Genomic DNA, 20,888 nt, shown 5'->3' on the forward strand with positions numbered 1-20,888 from the left:
TCTTTTAAGGTGAAAGCCTCAAGCCTTTGAGACGCCACCTAAGAAGAACTGCCTGTAATGCATCAAATTTTGCACAACATCATTTCAAGGCGCTCGATATTTTATTGCAACAAAAAAGGAAATCATAATATGCTGTTTTGTGTGTTTTATAGAAATCAATCCTAGTTAGGTTGTATTAAATATCCCTGAAGTCATTCATGTTCTATTTTTGCATAAATAGAGTCATGCCTCAGGCTGGAACAACAGTGCAAACTTATTTTCGGTTACCATAATTTCGAGCAAAGAAAAATGATACTTTTGTCGTGGCTTGCGGGAAGCGGCACGTCGATCGACTCATCGATCGTGGTAGTGCCTTCAGCAAAATGATTATGTACAACACTGCACTGCGAAATAAGGTTAAACGATAACACATATATTATGCAGGGGGGTAAGTTTCATCGAACCCTCAATGTATCTTGCCCTTAGCCACTAGTCGACACAACTAGCAAAAACAAGTGGTGTACACAATTGTGTACAAAGCGTTTCAAAGAGTTAAGTGTATCATCATGCGCTGACCTTGAAAACGCGGCGCATGATAGAAATACCCATGCGACAACGTAAAATCGAATAAACATCAAAGTTAGAGTTAGAATCAATTTCAGCTGTTCGCCTGTTATTCATGAATTCTACTACATACCCACTCCAGTGCTTTAAATTGCCTTCAGGTGTCTGTACAGGCGTCATATCGAGAGAAGAGTGACATTAAATGTTACGTTGCCGAAGCCTGCAGCAGCAACAAGCTCAACACCACGTGAATTACATAACGAGGGTGAGCGGTATAAAGCTTCAGACAAATTATGAGGCGCCCAGGAAAATTAATCATGTCCATTAGCCACAGCAACCACAAAATGTGCAGCTTTGTAGGTGCGCATGTACGTATTTTGTTAAAGTCAGTACATCCTCGAAAATGGCGTACAAAAAGAAAAGTGCTCGCACAACGCATTTAAAGGCAAAATGCAAGTCATATGCACCTGCGCGTTTGCTGCTCATTTATCTTCCATAAGTGCCCCCAGGATTTCGTCTTTTTGTGTTAAAAATGTGTAACACATGCCGACTTGTTTTTTTCACTAAACTCCATCACAATCCTGTTCTCATGTTTACTAGAACTTGTATTTTGCGGAAACGTCAATAAATGACACCAGGTTGGCGCAAAGGTATTTTACTAGTAACAAATGGCAAATATAGGGGCACGTCGGAATCAGGTGTCTTCATAGAAGAGTATTAGATGCGCTTACATGAGTGCCAATTTCACAAATTACTGAAATCAATAAAACACACTAAAAGACATCTCGCATGTTATAGAAGTAGGAGTTAACAGACTCAATGATAGTAGTGAATAGCATCATTTTTCCTGAGGTATGTGATCAGGAATTGATAGTTGATAAACATGCACATATTTTTGGGAAGCGCGTGCACTGAACATCTGCAGGAGATAAAAAAAAATATTTTAGAAAAATGTCTTGGTGATCATTGATATACTTGTATGCGAGAAACAACTGTGTTATCTATCAATGCGACTTGTACATTTTACCCCGGATAAAATTTAGAAAAGAAATTGTATCCGTGAACGCTCTATATAAATTTTTGTCAGTTAACTGCCCATTGTCATGCTCCTTTTTTTTATATCTGTTTCAGGTTTCCATTTTTTTTTGTTTAATTGTTTGTATGTCGTGATAACATCACCAATGACATCATTAGTGACGTCGGTGATGTGGGTTTTTGTACTAATTCATTTAAGTGCTGCGCAACGAGGCATTTAAGGCATTGTCACTGACATAATCTGCAGACCGTAAAACATCTACTAAAGTCATATCTCTAGAAAATTTGAGCAAGGAAAGTTGCTCCACCCAATTTTACGACAACGGGACTAGTGCTGGCCCTCTGGCGCACATATCTAGACTTCGGCTTCAGTAATGTCGCTCCTTCGACAATATGTCATCACAGTTCATGTCTCTGTTTCGCTTTCACTTCTGTCTTATTTGCAGAAGGCTGCTGTTTGCCGTAGCAGAATATGTGCAGGATTTACCGCGTAAGTCAATAGACACACGATAAGAAAACACTTAATGTGTTGAAGAGAATGTCGCTAACTATGATTATCGAATCAGATAGTGCATTAGACTACTCTAAAACAGTTTTATCCAGCATTGAAGAACGACAGTTGCGGCAGACTGAATAAGTGCGGGTCTGAAAAGTTGTAATCACATAACTCCCAAATACTTTCATTTGTTATTTGTTAAACCACGCGCGCTTGCAAATGGCACAATAATCGAATACTTGGCAACCATTTTCTCGCGATCGCGCCTAACATGAAAGAAATTGTATTCATCATTTTTACCATGCGAAAAGCTCACATGATCCCTTGAGCATTCACCTAAAGTGACTCGAAGGCGAAAACCATCTTCTTTTTCTGCCTAGTCGATGTATTGATCCTCCCCTTCCCCCCTCCGAAAGCTTTGTGCACCTGGCGTGGTTTTGCAGTGCCTTCAGGATCGGAGACACCTCGCCTGGTTCTGCACTGCCTCCGTGATCGGCCCAAGTTTGACCAAGCTACGGTGTCATGTGATGACGGCATGTGACGTGGCGCCACGTGATATCAGCCAGAATTTGTGATGTCATGATGAAGTCACAGCTTTTGTGATCTGTGCAGTCATGATGACGTCACATGGGGTTGTCATCACGTGATGATGATTTTTGCATCACTCATGCTGTGCCCGACGGCGCGGGACACCGACTCTGACGGTCAATTTTAGCGTATGATGAGGAATCGAAGGCTGTGGCATTAATCATTGCTATTTAATGTATTCATACCAACCGTACATCACTTACGTATTGAGATGTTGCAATTCTTGGTAATACCTGCAAATGCACGTTAGATGTGTAATGTCCATTTGTGAAAACAGTAAATACAAACAAAAGTCTACAGAAAGGCTCAATACATTCGCAAAGATAGCCTTTCGCTTGTCGCTCGGTAAATACGTTTATATTCGCTGCATGTAATGTCCGCATGTAATGTTCGCACGTACAGGATCTGAACCTCTTGGAAATATCTTGTGCAAGAAGCACATTCTTTCTTGAAGACACCTAGTGTTACAAACATTCCTTGTGTTCATTTGCACTCTCGGTAGATGAATCTTCTCAGATTTGTTGAGAAAACACATGGTCATTCCGAGGGGTCCCTGGTAATTTATGTCCATATGATGGTCCTGTTAATAAAAGTAAGCAAAAATTTAAAAAAAAAAGGTGATTGCACGAGGTATTGTAGTGTTTATTTATATGTTCTACTTATTCGTTTGTGCATATCGTCGCTCTAAAATGAAATATTACATGGGCCACTGCATCACAGCGCAACATGAATGTCTAAGGAAAGCTGATTCAGGCACATACCGGACGGATAAACTCGAGTTAACTACGCGGTCTTCACTATAGCACTCTGATAGGGAAGTAACGAATAACGCCTCTATTTTCTCGAAGTGGTGCTCCATTTACTTCATATGCTGGAAACAATAGTAGCGATGCAATAGAAACTTCATACTTGATTGTCTACTGTATCAAAGGCACTTCTCCTTATCACATAAATTTCTGTCAGCTTAAAACCGCATTTAGTAAGCCAGCTTCGACGGGCTGCCTGCCCAGTCACTCCGAATTCACATCAGTTGGCTATAGCATGTGAAAAAATACGTTGGTAGTTCATAGTTTATACGCTGTGCGAGGAGGCAGCCCTCAAACATTCAATAGCTGGGTTCGTTTTGTATCAGAACAAAGAACAAGAAAATCATCAACATTGCCATATTGACCTACCTCTGTTTCAAACTTCATATTTAATTATCGGAAGTTGATGTGCGGCCGCCGCATCCTTCTTTCGGCAACCTTAAAAATTGTACTGATGAAAAATAAGTTGGCTGGAGGTCTGTGGCTGAAGTTGTTTCCAGTTAAGCACAATTGTTTTACTCGTAACTGAGCTTCCTAACAAAGTGTACTTAGATTTAGGTACACGTTAATGTATCCCAGGTGGTCGAAATTTCCGGAAACCTCCATTACGGCGTCCCTCATAATGATATCGTGGTTTTAGGACGGTAAACCCCAGATATTTAATAACAAACTTGTTCGGAAAAATGAAATAGACACGTTACAAACAGATCATCTTGCACAAAAAAGAATGGGGCAGCTACGCATTAGTAGTACGAAGAGAGCTAGTGCCTCTAGATGCGAAGTATCTCTTGCTCGGGGGTATGTAACGCGACGTGGTAATGCGCACGCGGCGTAGTAGTCCGCACTCACACTACGCATGCACGACTCTCCTCCTTTCCTCTCTCCAACAGCTGCGCGTTACTCTCTCCACTTCTCTACCAGCACCTGCTTGCGCTTCTCCTGCGTTCTCGCTTCCTCTCTCATGGCGCATACGCTACTCTCCTCCTCTAGTCTCCTCTCCTTCATGTGGTAGAGCGCTGCGCGCGTTCAGTCCAACGCTTGCCTTGGTTGGCTCCTCTGAAATGCGGGCTCAACATGCTGAAATTCTCCCCTGCGCAGCGCCGCGATGAGGGCCATCGCATGCGCGTCCCCTCCCCCTCTCTCTCCTCTCCTACGCCGCCTCTCTCTCGCGCGCCTGTCGACCGCGTTCCCCGCACGGCCTGTGAGAATTAACGGCCAGGCTAGAGGGAAGGCACGACGCACGTAGTGTTCCTCTTCGCGTTCCACGACGCGAGGACGGCAGGATGCCCAGCGAACGCCAACGGAACGCGATCGTGCAAGTTCTCCGGCTTCGCATCGCCTCATGGTCCCCTTTAGCGGGAGATGGTGTAATTTTTTTCTCCTCTTCACCTTCACTTTTTCCCACCCCTTGCTATATACTGTACAATAGAAGACTCTGCTGGGCTGTACCCTCTCCCCTCGTTATTTCCGTCCTCCTCATCCCCACTTCTCTCCACCCCTTGCGATGTTGTGCTATATGTGCTATGCTATGTTTCACCCTCTCCCCTCCTCTTTTCTCTCCCCCTCACTCCACCTTGTCACCCCTTGCTATTGCATACTGCACATAACTATGCAATGTTTCAAACTCTCCCTCCTCACATAACTCCTCCTTATTTTCACTTCCCTTTCCCATTCCCTTGTTATATCATACTGTGCATGGCCATGAAATGCTTTACCTTGCTCCCCATCTTCCCATCATCCCTCCTAATCCTCACTTCTGTTTCTCACCCACTTGCTATAACATATTATGCAACCCTATGCTATGCTTTCTTTCTCTCACTTCTTTTTCTTGCTATCTGTTTATCTGTCTCGTTCTCGATATGATTTTCTTTAATTGTTTCTCCTTCTCTGTGCTTATCTCTCTCTCTGTTTCTCTTTTTTCTGCCTTTCTTTCCTTCTCTCCTCGTCATAGCATGGCGCCGTTTCTTGCGCACGCTCCACGAACAAATGAAAACCTTAAACAGCTCCGCTGTTCAACGACGTTACGCGAGAAAGTTATGTTCGACATTGACGTCATCGAGGCTAAAATCTGTTGTTACACAGGCAAAGTCGAATGCATGGACTTTTGAAAATTTTTGAACTCGCAAAGAGGTCCGCGTTCACATGTGCTTTGTTCTAGAGTACCGCATTTTCTTTTCCTCAAACTTATAGCATAATTCACTACTTGTTGACGCTTGCATTGCTGACGAAGAGGAAATATCTGTCGTTTTATGCACTCTTAAGTTCCTGCTTAAAGTTTGAACTAGATCCAGAAAGCTAGACAAAGTTCTGGTTTCTTAGCAACGGCTAGCACAGTTCGCAAGTTTTTGCAAAAAGTTTTAGGTTATTTTATTACTAACGACATTTTCTGGTGCTCCTTGCATAGTCTCCTGACTACATCATGCCAAAAAAAATCTCATTCGGCAGCACAGTTTGCTGTCTATAATAACATACCCAATGTTTCTGTTTGCATATATGGAGCACATCTTCCCATAACTAGAACAGATAGCTAAATTTTACCATATCTGTCACTCTCACTGAATTTTTAAGCGGATGCCCTGCCGACGTACTTGTTGTTGAGTCCTACTTCTTGTGAACCGAACGTGCACTTTAATACTTTCGCAATAATTTTTGCCAGTCCTCACAGCTGCTGTTTTTTAAATTATTTCCCATGTAATTATATTCGGTGAACTTTGAATTAAACGGAAATATTCACATAAATATTGAGTATTTTCGGCAGGTAAGTAAAATGTTAATGATCTTCTTCTTCCGCTTCGGAGTATTTGGCCTGGTTCAACTTAGTCATTCATCTAACCTGCTGGAATAATATATATCATGGCGAAGCATCACAGTTTGTTCAAATCACGCTGCTGACCAGATATCCTGGTACCATGTTTCTTTATAACATTGCTAAATTCTCGAGCGTTCAGAGCGATTCATGTGCTTCTCTTCACATTCATTACGTGGGTCATTCTCAGTAACTTGTAGGGAATAGTTTACTTGTACTACGATTTTGAAGAAATTATTTGTTTAAACAGCAAGTTACACTTTCACCATTCTATTCTTGTAGTTCAGCTCTCATTTTGTACACGCGTTTCAGGAAATGTTGGTTGTGAATGTTAAAGCTATTAGCCTCACCAACTTTTTGTTCGACGTTCCCCGATGAATACACACATTGCGATTTATACCCTGCGGTGCTCATCTGCATCTTAAAACTGAGAAATTAGACGTCTTCTAAGCATAAAGAAGATGTAGCAAAAAGAGCTCACCCACTCCTGCTGCCAACGCTCAATACAATGGATCATTTTCATTCACGAAAGGAGCCGAAGCCGGTTCTCGGCCAGCAAATGCGACAGAATTGTTGGAAAAGCCAGGAACATGGCCACTGATGTCCCCGTGCACCACAGCCTGTTTGTGCTCTGCAAGCATTAGATATTTTCGTTTTCTCAGAGCGGTTACGAATTATACAATACTTGGCAGCCGCATATAGGGAACCCACAAACTTTAAGAAATATTGCTAATGGAACGCGCTCATTTATTTTTCTACGCGATACACTGTAAAATCGATAATGATGTTTTTGTCAAGTATTTCTAATAACAAATGCGTCTGGTAATACGCAGAAAGCCCACAGAAAGGTTGTTGCAATCCTCCAATTATCAGTTCTACTTGAGGAATGGTAATGTCATAGGTGACTTTTCCAGTGTGAGCAGGCAAATTCATGATGTGCACGTGAGATAGAAAGGGATGTAACGAAAACATAATCAATTAAATTTGAGTAACACCAGTTACTTTTGTGAGGCTGTAATTGTTAATTAAAATTGTGTTTTTGACCAAAGGAGATACAGTTGTACCAGTTAGGTTTTTCTGTACTGTGTAGAAGTCTCGTAGCTGGGCACTAACGAGCGACATCTGAAATAAAGAGTGAGGTATTCATTTCGAATATAACCAAGTGAGGAATGCGGATTTTGCTGGCAAGTTTCCATTCATTGCATATTTCTTGTCTTTGAGAGCGCAGATTTTAGACGCCCGTTCCTGCGTTCTGTGTCCTTCCTTGTTTGCCTTCACCATAGGCGCCTGTCTGTCCCTCTTCAAGACAAGCGACGCCCATCGTTCGCAGAGGTCTGTTGCATTGTTCTGAAAGCTTCACCGACGAAATGGAAAATAAAAATAAAAACTAAATAAAAATAAACCTAATAACAGAAAAAAATAAAATAATGTATATGTAACTGCAGTTCGCGTCACCCAAGGAGAAACAAAAATGCAATGAAAATTTAAAATAATACATTTAACAATAATGAAAACTAAAATAAAGGTAATATGTAACAGTACATACATACATGACTCTCAAAATTATTCCTTCAATTTAAAACCAAATTTAAACAAGCGTGTAGCTTGGCTCAAATTTCGAGTTATGTATTATCGTAATCGCCGGTGACTTTTTTCACGGGTGATATTTCCGGACCTCTCACAGGCGTGATAGGTCCGGAAAAATATGGCTTGTCGAGTTACTACCATGGTGAAACATTTGCAAAAGACTTAACTCACGCATCATTCCTGCATAATTTTGCGAGCCAGAATGCAATGCGGGGGTTCGATTGGCACTACTCGAACTAATATTGAGAGCTTTGCCGTAGCGCCGAACGGTGTTTGCTGTAGAACATCCCAGTGACTCCTTATCTGCGCCTGCATAAAACAGATAAACAGGTGTTAAGTTTAGCGATATTGGTACGCGTGTTTTATTGTGATACCTTCGTGTTTCACCCTCAAAGACTGTAAGCAACGCTCGGCGCAGGTCGCACAGTAGTGTTTGAGAAGCTTCGCGATAACTTGAGATCGTTCTATTAAGATTGCACATGGGACGCGAATTGTCTAGAGCTCACGCGTCCACAAGCAATAACGCTGGAGTCTTCGATGGCACATGTATAAAAGCCGACAGGCTGTACCGCTTGTCAATTATTCGGCGGCCGACGCTCTCTTTGCCACTGTCAGTGTAGAGTGTGTATTGCCGTAGTTTGACTTTCCGTTTCCCGGCCACAAGTTCGGTCAAATAAAGAGTTTCATAATGGACGCGCCGACTGCTCCCTTCGTATACGTCACAACCCCGTGACAATATCAATACCCAGAATATTACAGTTTAGCCAGAAATACTGTTGATTGTCTAGCATGTTGCATAGCTAGCAAAGAGTATCGTACAATTATTGCTGCTGCCACAAATATCCGCCACGAGGTGCTGTACGTAATCGACTAAGTTGCACATATATTTAGCAAGGTATCGAGACAATTTACTTACACTTCTTGCAGGTTTGTCGACACTCGTACAAAGTAGGAAATTTATTTCCGAAATACGAGCAGCTGAACGACTTGAAGCATGACTGGTCATTCTGATTGTATATGAATACAGGATGAACTTCGTTGAAGCACGGAAAGCTTGCCATCGGGAATTTGCAAACTTCAGCTGTAATGTCAACAATCACACATTATTGTCTAAATTTTAAATAGATCAACTTTTCCTCATCTCAAAGAAATGGCAATTAGTGAGCTTCTCTACTAGCACATCAAAACATTGAAATCATTCAGACATTAGCATTTGTCGATAGGTAATGGAAGTAGTCGTGTTCTGGCATTTCTACCTAGTAAACAGTTTTATACTCCGCTTTTTGTAAGCCTTTTTTATTTCATGAAACAAAACAGCAAACAATACTTTATGTCCCTGGTGAACAGACAAAGTGGAACTGCGACACTGACGCTCCGCATTTCCCATAAATTATGGTATAAATGTAGTTAGAATGAAGGAGATTTCAGGTTCTGTTTATTACAAATCATGGAACTTTTTAAATGATACATGACAATGCAAATTTAAAGCGAAAACCTATGTAGTAATGTGTCCTCACCAGTTCGGCACACTCCATCACAGGCTAGTTTATTTATGAATGGCGCATCCCTGGAACAGGTGGGTAAGCACGCTCGCTTGTACTCATCGTAGTACCACCGTTTAAAGAGGCAGTTATTTAGTGATACAGGAACTGCGATCATTTTGCACTTATTATCTGAAGCGAAAAATAAGACAGAGAAATAATAGAAAGTTGGAAGCAAAAATAATTGACATATTTTCCTTTGCAACAATGTCGAATTGAAAATGCATTTTTTTATTTTAAATTAACAATCAAACATTTCAGCTTAGCAATGTGGCCACACTTCCACAGTTTTCTTGGGCGTCGTGACTGATAGTTTGAGGCTTGCTTAAGAGTTATGAGTATGTCGCGCCTGAAGGAGATACTTGAGCAGGAGCACAGCACTGGATCCTAGCTACCGGCCTGACTTTATGGACAATTTGTCCTCCTGAGTACGGATCCTACCAATGTGGTAGAATCCGGCCACAAATTTCCCCTAATGTCAAGCTGCCAGCTAGTACCCAGTGGTGTGCTCCTGCTCAAGACATTGGCAGGATCGAGAAGTAGGAGGACCCTCAGAACTGCCACCTTTGAAACCGCTCTAACTCTCATGAAGGCCTGCATGGCCCGAATGAACTTTCTCAAGGCCGTTTCGCATATCACCGATGCTCAACACTGCGATATGGTTGGGGGAGTTTGACCGGCATCGGCACTATTTGGACAGTAGAGACACAGAAGATATGACAAACCAAGCCAGGAAACCAAGAAACCAAGAAAAGAAGCGAAAAGCTGGTTCGTGCGATGATTATGGCACGTTGATACAATGATGTAATTCAGTACATCTTTTTGAGCAAAACAGGAGACAAACTTGTTTTTCCTTTAACTCTCAATATCTCGTAATCATTTTTGTTACATCAACTCTAATATTAAAACAACTAGAAAAGCACAAGGCTAGTGCTTAAGCAGAATAAACCAGAAAGTTACTGAACTTAACCAGCAGTCTACTGAACTTGAGTGGTGTGCGTAAGCGGAACAGTTTTCTTTTTTGCACTTTTATTTAAAGAAGGACAAAAGCTATCGGCTTTGCTAAAAAACCTGCAAAATGTCAGAACTTGAAATACCATTGTAATTCTAGTTCCATTGCAAGAAGAGACGCCAACAAATAAAATAAAAAAATCCCAAATGATTTACATACAGCAGTTTCTTAAAACATGGGTATAAAGAAGCCTTAAAGTACATGGGAGGAATAGGGCCTACACTGTGCCCTTAAGGAAATCGTGGCATACTCCAGGGCTTGAAGTTGCATTTACCTATGTCCCTTCAGTGACCGTAAGGCATGTTTCTACGAATGGATGCCACGCAGATACAATAAGACGTGCCTTTCTTGGGCGCCCGTGTTGTCAATAGACAATCCGTCGTTTGTCAAAATCACACGACGTTTGTTATACGTCGCATTGCTAACAATCACTACTGGTTCCACGAGATTGTAGCATTCCTGATCTCGATAACCTTCAACAATGTGCGCTCACCCTTTGTTGGTGGCTTAGGCGGTATAGCTATTTTGAGAGTTGGTGTCCTTGACGATGCTGGACTTCGCTGTAACTGCAATATTTCAGTGTACCTTGGCAGACGGCGGCCATCGCTGGGATTTTCATTTTTAGTGCTTCTGACGTTTTGTTGTGCTGCACCAGCAGATAAGAAGTTAGAGACTCATTTCAAACAACGCACAACAACAAATGCACAGGTGGCAAAGGCACCGATGAGAATGCGATAAAGCTTGCTCACGGAGGTGCTATTCACTGTTGAAACGATACAACGTCAAGTGTTCGTATTCTATAGACACATTCTATAGACACATGCAGCAGCAGCAGGAAGAAAATAGTTTACGAAAACGTCATATTGGGCGAGATGGTGCAAAGCTTCTGGAAACATTAAAGCACCAAAGTAGATTTTCACATGAGTTGCGATACACAGGCAAAGCCCTAACCCACTTCATCAATTATTACAAAGCTGTTCATTGTATTAACGCACTTAATTTGACCTCTGCAAGCCATATGCCACTGGTAATCTTCCATTGTGAAGATTTCGTGGAACCTACAGTATGTGCTTGAGCGAGGGACAGAGGAGGCAAAACATTTTTTTGCTGTATGCTTCTTCACATGTCCTTTGCTAAGGAAAAATATCAGTATATGTATTTTTATTGTAATAACGCACACAATTAGGACCTTAGCTAACGAGGAACCAACAGTACTGTAGTGCAATATGCATATAATTTTGATATTTACGACTTCCTTCTGGAGGACCAAACTGGCGTTTCTAGTTTTCTGCAAGAAAAAAATTTCCTGAAAAATGCGCGTGTTGTTGATTTCCACTCAATAAATGAAGTCGTATTAAATGGCCTGTCGAATAGCATTGTTTTACAATATTAACAAATTACAAGTTATATGGACGTATATTGTACCAACTTTTAAGCTTCGCCACCACTTACGCTGTTTGCAAGTTTGGTAGCACTCTAGTAATGTAGGAAACTTGTTCAGGAAGTATGTGCAGTCGTATGTCAGAAAGCAGCTTGCGTCTTTCGGGCTGTAAATGTATACTGGAAACGCCTGGAGGTCGCACACGGCGCTCGCCACCGGGAAATTGCAAACATCACCTGTATTTGCAAAGGAAAAGTTGGATGTCACTTTGTTTCGCACAACATAACGGTTTAAACTCATTTGCCAAAAGTTCTGTGAGCCGCACAGCATGTTGTTAATTATGCTGCAGAATCTTGTTATTTTAAGTAATAACAAGTCGTTGATACCTTAAAGCTGTTTCGGTTCTAGATGCAGCTGCTTATTACATAATGAAATAATTGATTAAATAATTATATCATCCTATTGTCAAACGCACTGTCGTGGTCATTACTGGGTGCATAATTTGTCAGAAATTCAGGTTTTTATTTTGCAATATTCTTTTAAAATATAATTTTTTACGCAGCGTACGAATTTTCTGACGCTATCGGTAACCATCCACAGAAAAACAAAGAAGAAACAAGCGTCGTTGTAGAACGAAATGTCAATGAAGAAATGGTGGTACCACAATCTATTGCATTCCAGTGCAAAATTACTATTTTCGGGCATTATCAAAATAGGGAGTCCTGTCATTGTTCCCAATTCGCTAAGCAAACTATTCTACATTCTCATTGCGTCAGGAAACGGAAACAGAAAAGAAAAGCATCAGTGCATGGCAAGCGAGGCTATTTCACTATGCTGCTATTTATTAAACTGTATTTTTTTTCTCGATGTTGTAAATGTAATTACTCGTTTTGTTTTCTTTGCTTACATCTCATTTTAAATAAAGAAATTGTAGCAGTTGTTTACGTCTGCGTGACACCACAGGCTCCAATTCACACGATTTTAACAAAGTCGTGAGGATTCCGTGCGTCGTTCGCTGTTTCACGATGAAATGGCACAGTCAAATACAGATTATTTGGTGGTTTTAGCGGTGCCAAGTGGCTGCCTTATTTTATTTATCTGAGTATAACCAAAGCGCATAGCGTTTCGGCTGCTTAAGGTACCCAGGATACATTTATAAGTACAATGGAAATAGTAAAACCATGCTGCCGTCACACTATGTCGTTCTTCAAATGATCTTATGTGGATTATCTTCTGAGACATTTTTTCCGTGATATTACCACACTTTCTTCACGACATATGGGAAATGCAAACAATAATTTTAGCAGGAACCATGTATGAATAGTTATCACTCATTTCAGGTCGTTGATGAAGTCTCGATATTCAATATACTTACATGCGCACACCTTCTAGTGAATACCGATTCCACGCCACCCCATCAGCGTTGGGAGATGCGTTAGGCGTCTCAGCATGCTAGGTTGAACGCGCGACATTGTCAAACGCGTTCCATTCTGCCTTGTTATGCATGTAGATGAAGCGAGCTGGTCAGAGCAACGACTTCAATACAAGCGAGCCACATTTGGAATATATACGATGGAATATTTCTTATTTACTTTGATGCGGTTTGGATATACATTGCTTCATTGTCATTCATGTTTGTACCTTTTAACACGCTCGCCGTTTTACACAGCATCCCGTCTGTAAATGCTAGATACCCGGTACTTAAGATCGATCGCTGAATATTGAGACTACTGCTGAAGCACTGCTGCACGCATTCAAAGAAGCGGCAGGAATTTGCCTTGAAGAGCCAAAACAGCTTCTAAATACAAATTTCATGCAATATACTTTGCAAATTTCTTATCACCAAGCTTGTGATGTACATCGTCAAACGCGTCAAGAAAAAAACTGACTATGGCTTCATTAAGGTGCTAAACAAAAATAGATATATTTAAACATTTTCTGCGAATAATCAGAACCTGCAGTTTTCTTGAAAATAACACACTCGCTGACAGTTTTTTTAGGAATTTGCTCCTAATCAGTTGACTAATATATCATATCTCTAGAAGTTGATAGCGAATGACATAAGCAGCTTGAGAGCTTAAGCAAAAGCAAGAATAGAGCACGTGTACCAGTGAAGAAGTGAGGCAAAACATGGGTTGAAAAAATGTACTTGCCACTTCGACATGTTCCTTGGCATTCTATTTTGCTTGAGAATGGTGCTCCATCGCTACAACTTGGAGTACACAATTTGGCATTTCGATGAAAGAACCATCGCTGACGAGAGCATTGGTTTAGTGGAAGAATAAAATCCGCAGTAATGCTGCACCGTTCATCTAAGTCAAAGAAATGTCAAAGCAAGCGCAGCAGTAAGATGCTAAGAGGCTAACAGATAGGCGCATTACATACCCGCCATTTGTCAGTGTCGCAAATGATGTAAGACACATTAGAGCGTCTCATATCACATTTCTTGGTCACTGATTACTTTTCCCTATCTTCGAGTGCTGAATCATATATTCTTCGAGTTCAGTTTATTACATCTATCACAATAGTGTTTCTTCAATATTTCTTGTGACATATATATCGCTGATGATCTTCACATCGTAGCCAATAAGTTCAAAGATTTATTGATCTTCTTTTCTTGGTCATCTGCCCGATTACGCACAAGATGGCCTGTTTTCCACAAGCCTATGACGGCGGTTCTTTGATGCCGTGAAAATTCACATAGGGATGAAGCAGCTGAATTATTATATTCTTGTACATTACTCATACAAATAATTCAATCGTTCACTATTTCAGCACTTCCTACGTTATTCGCGTTTATATCGTATCGAAACGCTTGCAGCTGTTCTCTGGTGATCAATATTTTCGGAATGATATGTTTGCTTCAGTGGTGTCCCTAATCCATGGGCGATGGGCTATTCGAATACCTTGTCCAGAGTTAATATAGGAGCCCGAGATCATTTGCAAATTTCCTCACTCGAATAAGAATTCACATCAACCTTTTACTCTCTGGTAGTGGCTACGTTTTCACTTTTCCAAATGCACTCTCGTATTTACTTCTCATTAAGGTAAATGCCTTGATTGCTTCATTAGACGCGCCTTTTGAAAACGTAGCGCAGTACAAAAGCTCATGTGGCCTTAATAAAATAACATGATAAGCGCCAGTGTTTGAGAGGGAATAGAACCATTCCATTCTGCCTGGCAGACAAGAATTCTACAACAGGGCCACGCCAGTGCGTAAAGCTGCTGTGGAAAAGGATACTCCGCAAACGTCATTTCGAGCAAGGAGTCACGTTAAGAAATGCGACATTGCGTGGAAGAAGCATAGAATAGCACCAGGCATCACACCATGTGAACTGCGTAACGAATGGGTGGCTGAAAGCGGTTAACTAACGACAAAGGGCTGAGAGATGATTGATCATCGCCACCATTAGCCAGAGTACCAACTAAGATGTTATCCTTGTAAACGCGGCGTGTGTCACAAGTACTCATGCGACCTCTCAAGCTCACGTGATGATGATGATAATACTGGTGTTCGGCTTCAAGCGGGTTTCTTTCTAGCGGGAATAAAGAAGGTACAAATGAGGACAAACATGGACACAGTCGGCAAATCGAGACTCATGGACACACTGAGCGCTATGTCTGCAGCTCTGTCGTTGTGCGTCTATTTGCACCGACTTTTATCAAGCTATGACGAAAGCTACAGAAGGTGTGTTACCAGCAAGTCCACATCGCATATATCGTTCGCCTTCGAGTCGTTTTAGAAAAATGCATAAGGCGCCCTGTAAGTTTTTTATAGCTTGTGTATGTTTTGCGCGATGATGTTTATTTTGACTGACTTGTTGTTAAAGGAACTTGTGTTGAGTCGAATGCGGTTTGCTGTATTTGTGCCCGGATTCAGTGTACGAAACCCCAAAGGAAATGTGCGTGAACGGCACCAAATCGCTGGCAACGCATCATTGCTTGGCAACTCGACATTTCGTTTATTCTGCAGAAGCCTACAGAGAATGTGAAACTCGAGGAAGTGTTTATCCCTGTACCGCTAGGAACAGCTCTGCTTGTGATCACGTGCCAAGAGTAGTTTTCTCGAATTCTCGAACTGCCGAAAGTTAAATCTGCTAAACACATGTTGTAACCATTGCTGCTCAGTAACAAGGCTCTTTGGCATGTAGCCTCTTTTTACGGGGGCATTCTTGATTTCCTAAGCTTCGTTGAGACAATAACTACAATTTTTTTCCATAAAATAGAAAATCAGCTAAATTACCTATCATGTCATGAACATGACATGGTAACATTATAAACTTAATTGATTTCTCGCATTCTGTTTGTTCCCTTCAGCAGAATAAATTCAGGTAGCTTAAGACATCAATTTGAATATTTATGAACGCGGACAAGTGCAATTAACAACATGAAGGGCAATGTTGTATTTTGGATTATTATCTCTGGTTCCTTTCATATTCTTTCATTGTAAGAATATTTACAGGCATCGCGTGAGCCTCAACCATAAAAATACGACAAGTAAACTTCAGAGAACACACGTTACTTTCATTAGTATCATAGAATAAAGACTACAGCTGCCATGCATCCCGTAATTTATTGGAAAGCCGAGCATTCTAACATGTATAAAAGCTGCTATACCTGTTTTGGGCTTTACGCAATATTCTGCACCCAAGTTCTCAGGATGAGAGTATCTTTATTTATTCGTCCATGGTCTACCCTACTTTTTCTCCTTCACCCCATTCTACGGATTTCAAATATTGAACCTCCATTTGGGCAAATATGTCTTTTGATGTTCCACGAGGTACTATCAATACTAGGAGAAAAAAAGGCTGTTTCGGGATATTTCTATTATGAGCACTTATCAGCGGTAATTAATGATGATTTTACCATGGTACAGTAAAAGTAGTTTGGATCTTCTACAATCTTACCACGACTACTAAAAAGATAAAATTACATTGCCAATATTTCTATCTACAGGAATGAGCGTGCGGTGCTCTAGGAGCACAGCTTTTGTTTTCATTTTTCTCTTATTACAGATTAGCTAGTAAGAAACTAGCCCACACAAAAGCGTTCTTTAATGAAATGACGTAATAAAAATGATTATGTTATTCAGGCAGACTTTAGTTAAGATAATAATTATCATGCAGTATTTAAGAGTACGATAATGTGATGTTGATTTAACATGACAAAACAACGCGGACACATATGTCTGCAACGTGATGTACACTGGTGAAGAAGACTCACTGAAGATAAAAAGTATGAGTTCTCTTGCTCACCATATGCTTCTGGTGTCGACGATTCGCAGAGAACAGCAAAAAATAGAAAATGCAGCGAAGCGAAGATATTCATGACGGTAATCCTGTGTTTGCGCACAAAACACGTGGCCACTTATTTTTCATATTGAGCGGAGCACTCAGCACAAAACTAAATAAAGCTTAGCTGGTTCTGTACAATGGGAGTATAAAAGCATTGTTATGTGCGTCTGGCCCTGGATATCAACAGCTGGACAAAGCTGCACAATGATTCTTAGAGCTGAGCTGGACAATGTTTTCTTAGATTTAGTTCCCTTGATTGCAAGTTTTGTGTTTAATAAATCAATGCATCGGCTCAACAGGGTTTCTCTATAGGCTTCAGATATTTTTAAACGTTTTTCTACCGTTTCTCCACTGTTTTGAAGCCAGAGCATTTGCGGTCGCGTATAATCCACGTGCAGCGTTGTTCGAGCCAGTTTCTTTACTTCTGCTTCAAAATTTACACTGTTATACATTTAGGAAGTCCACATGTTTTTTGCCCTGATATTGGAGTGTTAGTATATTCATCTTGAGATGAATATTTCAATGGTATTGCTGCTCACATGTTATCAGCTGCATTGCGGGAGTTTAGCTAGTGGAGGAAGTTGTATATCAAGCGCCAAGTTACCAACGAAACAATTAGAGAATTCGCAGAGGGCCGAATAATGAGTATGTTAATATTCGCTATAAGATCGCGCAAGAACAACCGTGCTTTCATTGAGAGGTAATGAATGTGCAGGAAAGGTAGAAATTTAAGAAATAATCAAAGTAGATTGGGAATAATATGGGTGAATATTTTGTACTGTGCGGATGAATATTTTCTGCAGCCCAGTTGCTGCGCACCACCTTAATGACTCAATAAAGCAGAGCATTAAATCCGCCTTGTAGGAGAGAACACCAGTACGCTCTAAATGATGCGTATATTTAGATCCTGACAAAGTACGACTGACTGAGTGAATAATAATTAGCAGCGTCTCTGTGGCCTGCTGGGGGAACAGGTGGACAGCAGGAAAATGGTGAAAGCCCGGTCGGGATATAGGAACTATTCCTAAAGTAAGCCCAGGAGAGCTTTCTCCGTAGCATGAGCGTTCAGCAAAAGTGCGACTTATTCACCGTGTAAGTTCAGCCGGCGTGGTTTATCCAAACATCGCTGCTCGGAAGCGATAATATGCCTAGGCAACCTTATTAGCTGCACTTCAAGAAAATCTACGATATCTAAGGATTTAATGTCTGACTTTATTATCTGATTTTTATCATTTTTTTCACAAAGTATCTGATTTTTATCATTTCTTTTTGCCGTAGGATAACCGCGGGAACGCAAAAGAAAACTTTTGATTTCACGATACAAGCACTTTTACATCATTGTACAAAAGTTTACAAATCAAAATTGAAGGTTGGTGTACAAATGGTCCTTCGAAGTGTCGAAAGACAATGAAGTCAAACTCACCCACCGTCTGTTTCGTTTTATTTTTTCACTTTTGAAGGCAGCACTGTTTATAAGGCGTAGAATAATTGCTACATCAGTGTAGAAATTCTTGTTTTCTACTTCGCCACGGTATGATTTTAATGCGAATAATTTACAACGCACATTTTGCGTTTCCTCTATATGGCGCGCAAATGCATCAGGTATTCGCAGAAAACATAAAATACTACTGGAGATCAGCTGAAAATAAAACATCATTGTCCAGTTGTGATCCAGTACACGTTTATCTTATTAGCTGTTCAAATCCCATATCGGTGGATCATGTAGTCTCAGCTGAGCACATAATAATAAAGCAACCAAAATTGTTCCGTATTGCCCATCTACTGGACTGCTCATCTATGCTGCTAATTGTTACTTCTAACAGTGAGTACGGAATAGACTGAACGAAGTAATATGGATCCGTGATAACGGCGGTGGAACTATAAGCCATTGAGAATGCTGAGAACCTTTTTTATTTTTCAATACGTGTGCGTGCGAATTATTCGGAGATATGTTTTTTACTACATTCAAATTATAGTTAAAATTGCATGTGGTGGTATATTTGAAAATGGAAGCAAAATGGAGATGTTGGAACGTTTCATTTCCCCTCCGTGTAATTACGCAAATGAAGGTGTACTTTAGGGAAGATCTCCGGTAACCTGTAAAGCAAGAAAAGAAATTACATTTACACGATATGCAAACAGGATAGCACTTACACAGAGCGACGTATACCAATATATTATTGAAAGCGGTAGTGGAATTATGCTTTCGGAGAACCCTGCATAAGCAATACAAGACACACTGACAAACGCGGCTTTTGGCCTTAGCTTTCGTTAACATTTTTATAACGCTTATATAATGCTTGATAAATCGATCATTAAACACCTTTGAGGTTGTTTACATTGATGCGATGACATCGAGAGAGTAAAACAACGAGCCATTTGTGCTGCCACTCAAGGAATGCATATATAAACAGGAAAATAATGTTTCGGTAATCTAATCTCGTTTAATTAAATAATCGTAGAACTATCACTTTTGACATAAATGTTTATATTTTTTTCCAGGCAGCTTTTAACTCGGAGGGCGTTTATAATATGTAAAGAAGAAGAATAAAGTTGAATTTCAAGTTGGAGCTTCTTAAAATCATTCCACTCAAGTCCTCCGAAACAAACGCATCAACATGAATAAAACGGCATGGGATACCCCCCTCTTCATTCTCGAAAAAAAAAAATATGGCTACCCCCTGCCTCAAAAGTAAGCGCGAAAGCCGAATTGGCGCTTCTGGCGTCTGGAGGTAATATTATGAAAGATGCGTTCGTAGTTGGAAATAATTAACGTACCAAACCTGCCAATGCAATTAGTCGTACATATACATTGTATACTTAATATTATTTTGTGTGTTCCGCAATCAATGGTATCAAATCAAGTTCACTCGATATGACAGGGCTCTGTGAATAATCCTGATGTTTGTTCATTCACAAAACAAAAACACGTTTGTTCAAATATATATTTTCTTTACTGTGAACATGCTTCTCAAGACTGCACAGCTTGTTGTAATGCGGTTAGAACTAGGACAATATGACCAGCTCGAGCTACAACTTAAAACGTGCTGATAAGATCCAGTGAAATCGGTAAAGCGGCATATAAAAATCCAGCGCCTTCCGTCGGCACACTGAATTGACTTAATTAGCCTATATAATTTTCAATGTGGCCTTAGAGCACATATTCAACTCGTTTTCATTATTTAATATTTGTTACAGATAAAGGTACTGTAGTTAATAATTACCCATACTACAACTTTTGAATATTTGCTACACGTGTGCACTCTGTGCTGGGCATTGCGCTATATCTGTGCTCCAGTAAGCATGGTCACAAGAGGCGTTTGCACATTGTGCGTTGTCGCTGCCTTTGCTTTTATTGTCGATGGTGACCTCACCGATAACACTGCAAAAAGCAGGACAGCCCACATATGCGTCACCCGCTAACCCTGTGCATAGGATCACAGATACCCCAGGTCGATGTTTTTCTCCATCGCATATATGCCCTGAAATCATTGTATAAGAAACGGGAGGCTGTGGGTGCTGACTAGTCACGTTAGTTCACTAAGGCGTAGTTTAACGCTTTCAAAGCTTTATCATCCACAAACTGCCAAGTTTTTAGTGCATGGAAATGATAGCCTACAATAATTAAAATCATGCAATGAGTCTCTAAATTTATACAGTGCAGAGAAAGCTACGCTGCACAGGAGGAAAGCCCCCTCCCCCTAAAAAAACAAAAAAAGAACAGAGCGTGCATTACCACCAGGTAGAGAACGTCTTTACTTTTAACAAGGTATTCTGGCTGACTCCGCACGGAATGACA

At 40.7% G+C, this 20,888-nt stretch overlaps 1 protein-coding gene across 3 annotated transcripts; it reads right to left on the bottom strand.

Annotated features, from left to right (window-relative positions):
• Positions 1-2,882: 2,882 nt before the first annotated feature.
• Positions 2,883-17,165, bottom strand: LOC119402070 (uncharacterized). 3 transcript variants are annotated; one of them, XM_037669164.2, is made up of 9 exons: positions 17,051-17,165; positions 13,949-14,107; positions 11,867-12,031; positions 10,908-11,060; positions 9,379-9,534; positions 8,778-8,942; positions 8,033-8,170; positions 6,756-6,905; positions 2,883-3,242 (listed from the first exon to the last, which is right to left on the bottom strand). In XM_037669164.2, exons 1-8 carry the CDS (start codon positions 17,121-17,123, stop codon positions 6,775-6,777), a joined length of 1,140 nt encoding a protein of 379 aa, XP_037525092.1. In that variant the 5' UTR covers positions 17,124-17,165; the 3' UTR covers positions 2,883-3,242; positions 6,756-6,774. The 3 variants fall into 3 exon arrangements, with proteins under 3 accessions (XP_037525092.1, XP_037525094.1, XP_037525093.1); XM_037669166.2 differs by lacking the exon at positions 9,379-9,534; XM_037669165.2 differs by lacking the exon at positions 6,756-6,905 and having other exon boundaries at positions 2,884-3,242.
• Between the last annotated feature and the right edge of the window lie 3,723 nt (positions 17,166-20,888).

Source organism: Rhipicephalus sanguineus, chromosome 8 (assembly GCF_013339695.2).
Source record: "Rhipicephalus sanguineus isolate Rsan-2018 chromosome 8, BIME_Rsan_1.4, whole genome shotgun sequence".
Taxonomy (NCBI): domain Eukaryota; kingdom Metazoa; phylum Arthropoda; class Arachnida; order Ixodida; family Ixodidae; genus Rhipicephalus; species Rhipicephalus sanguineus.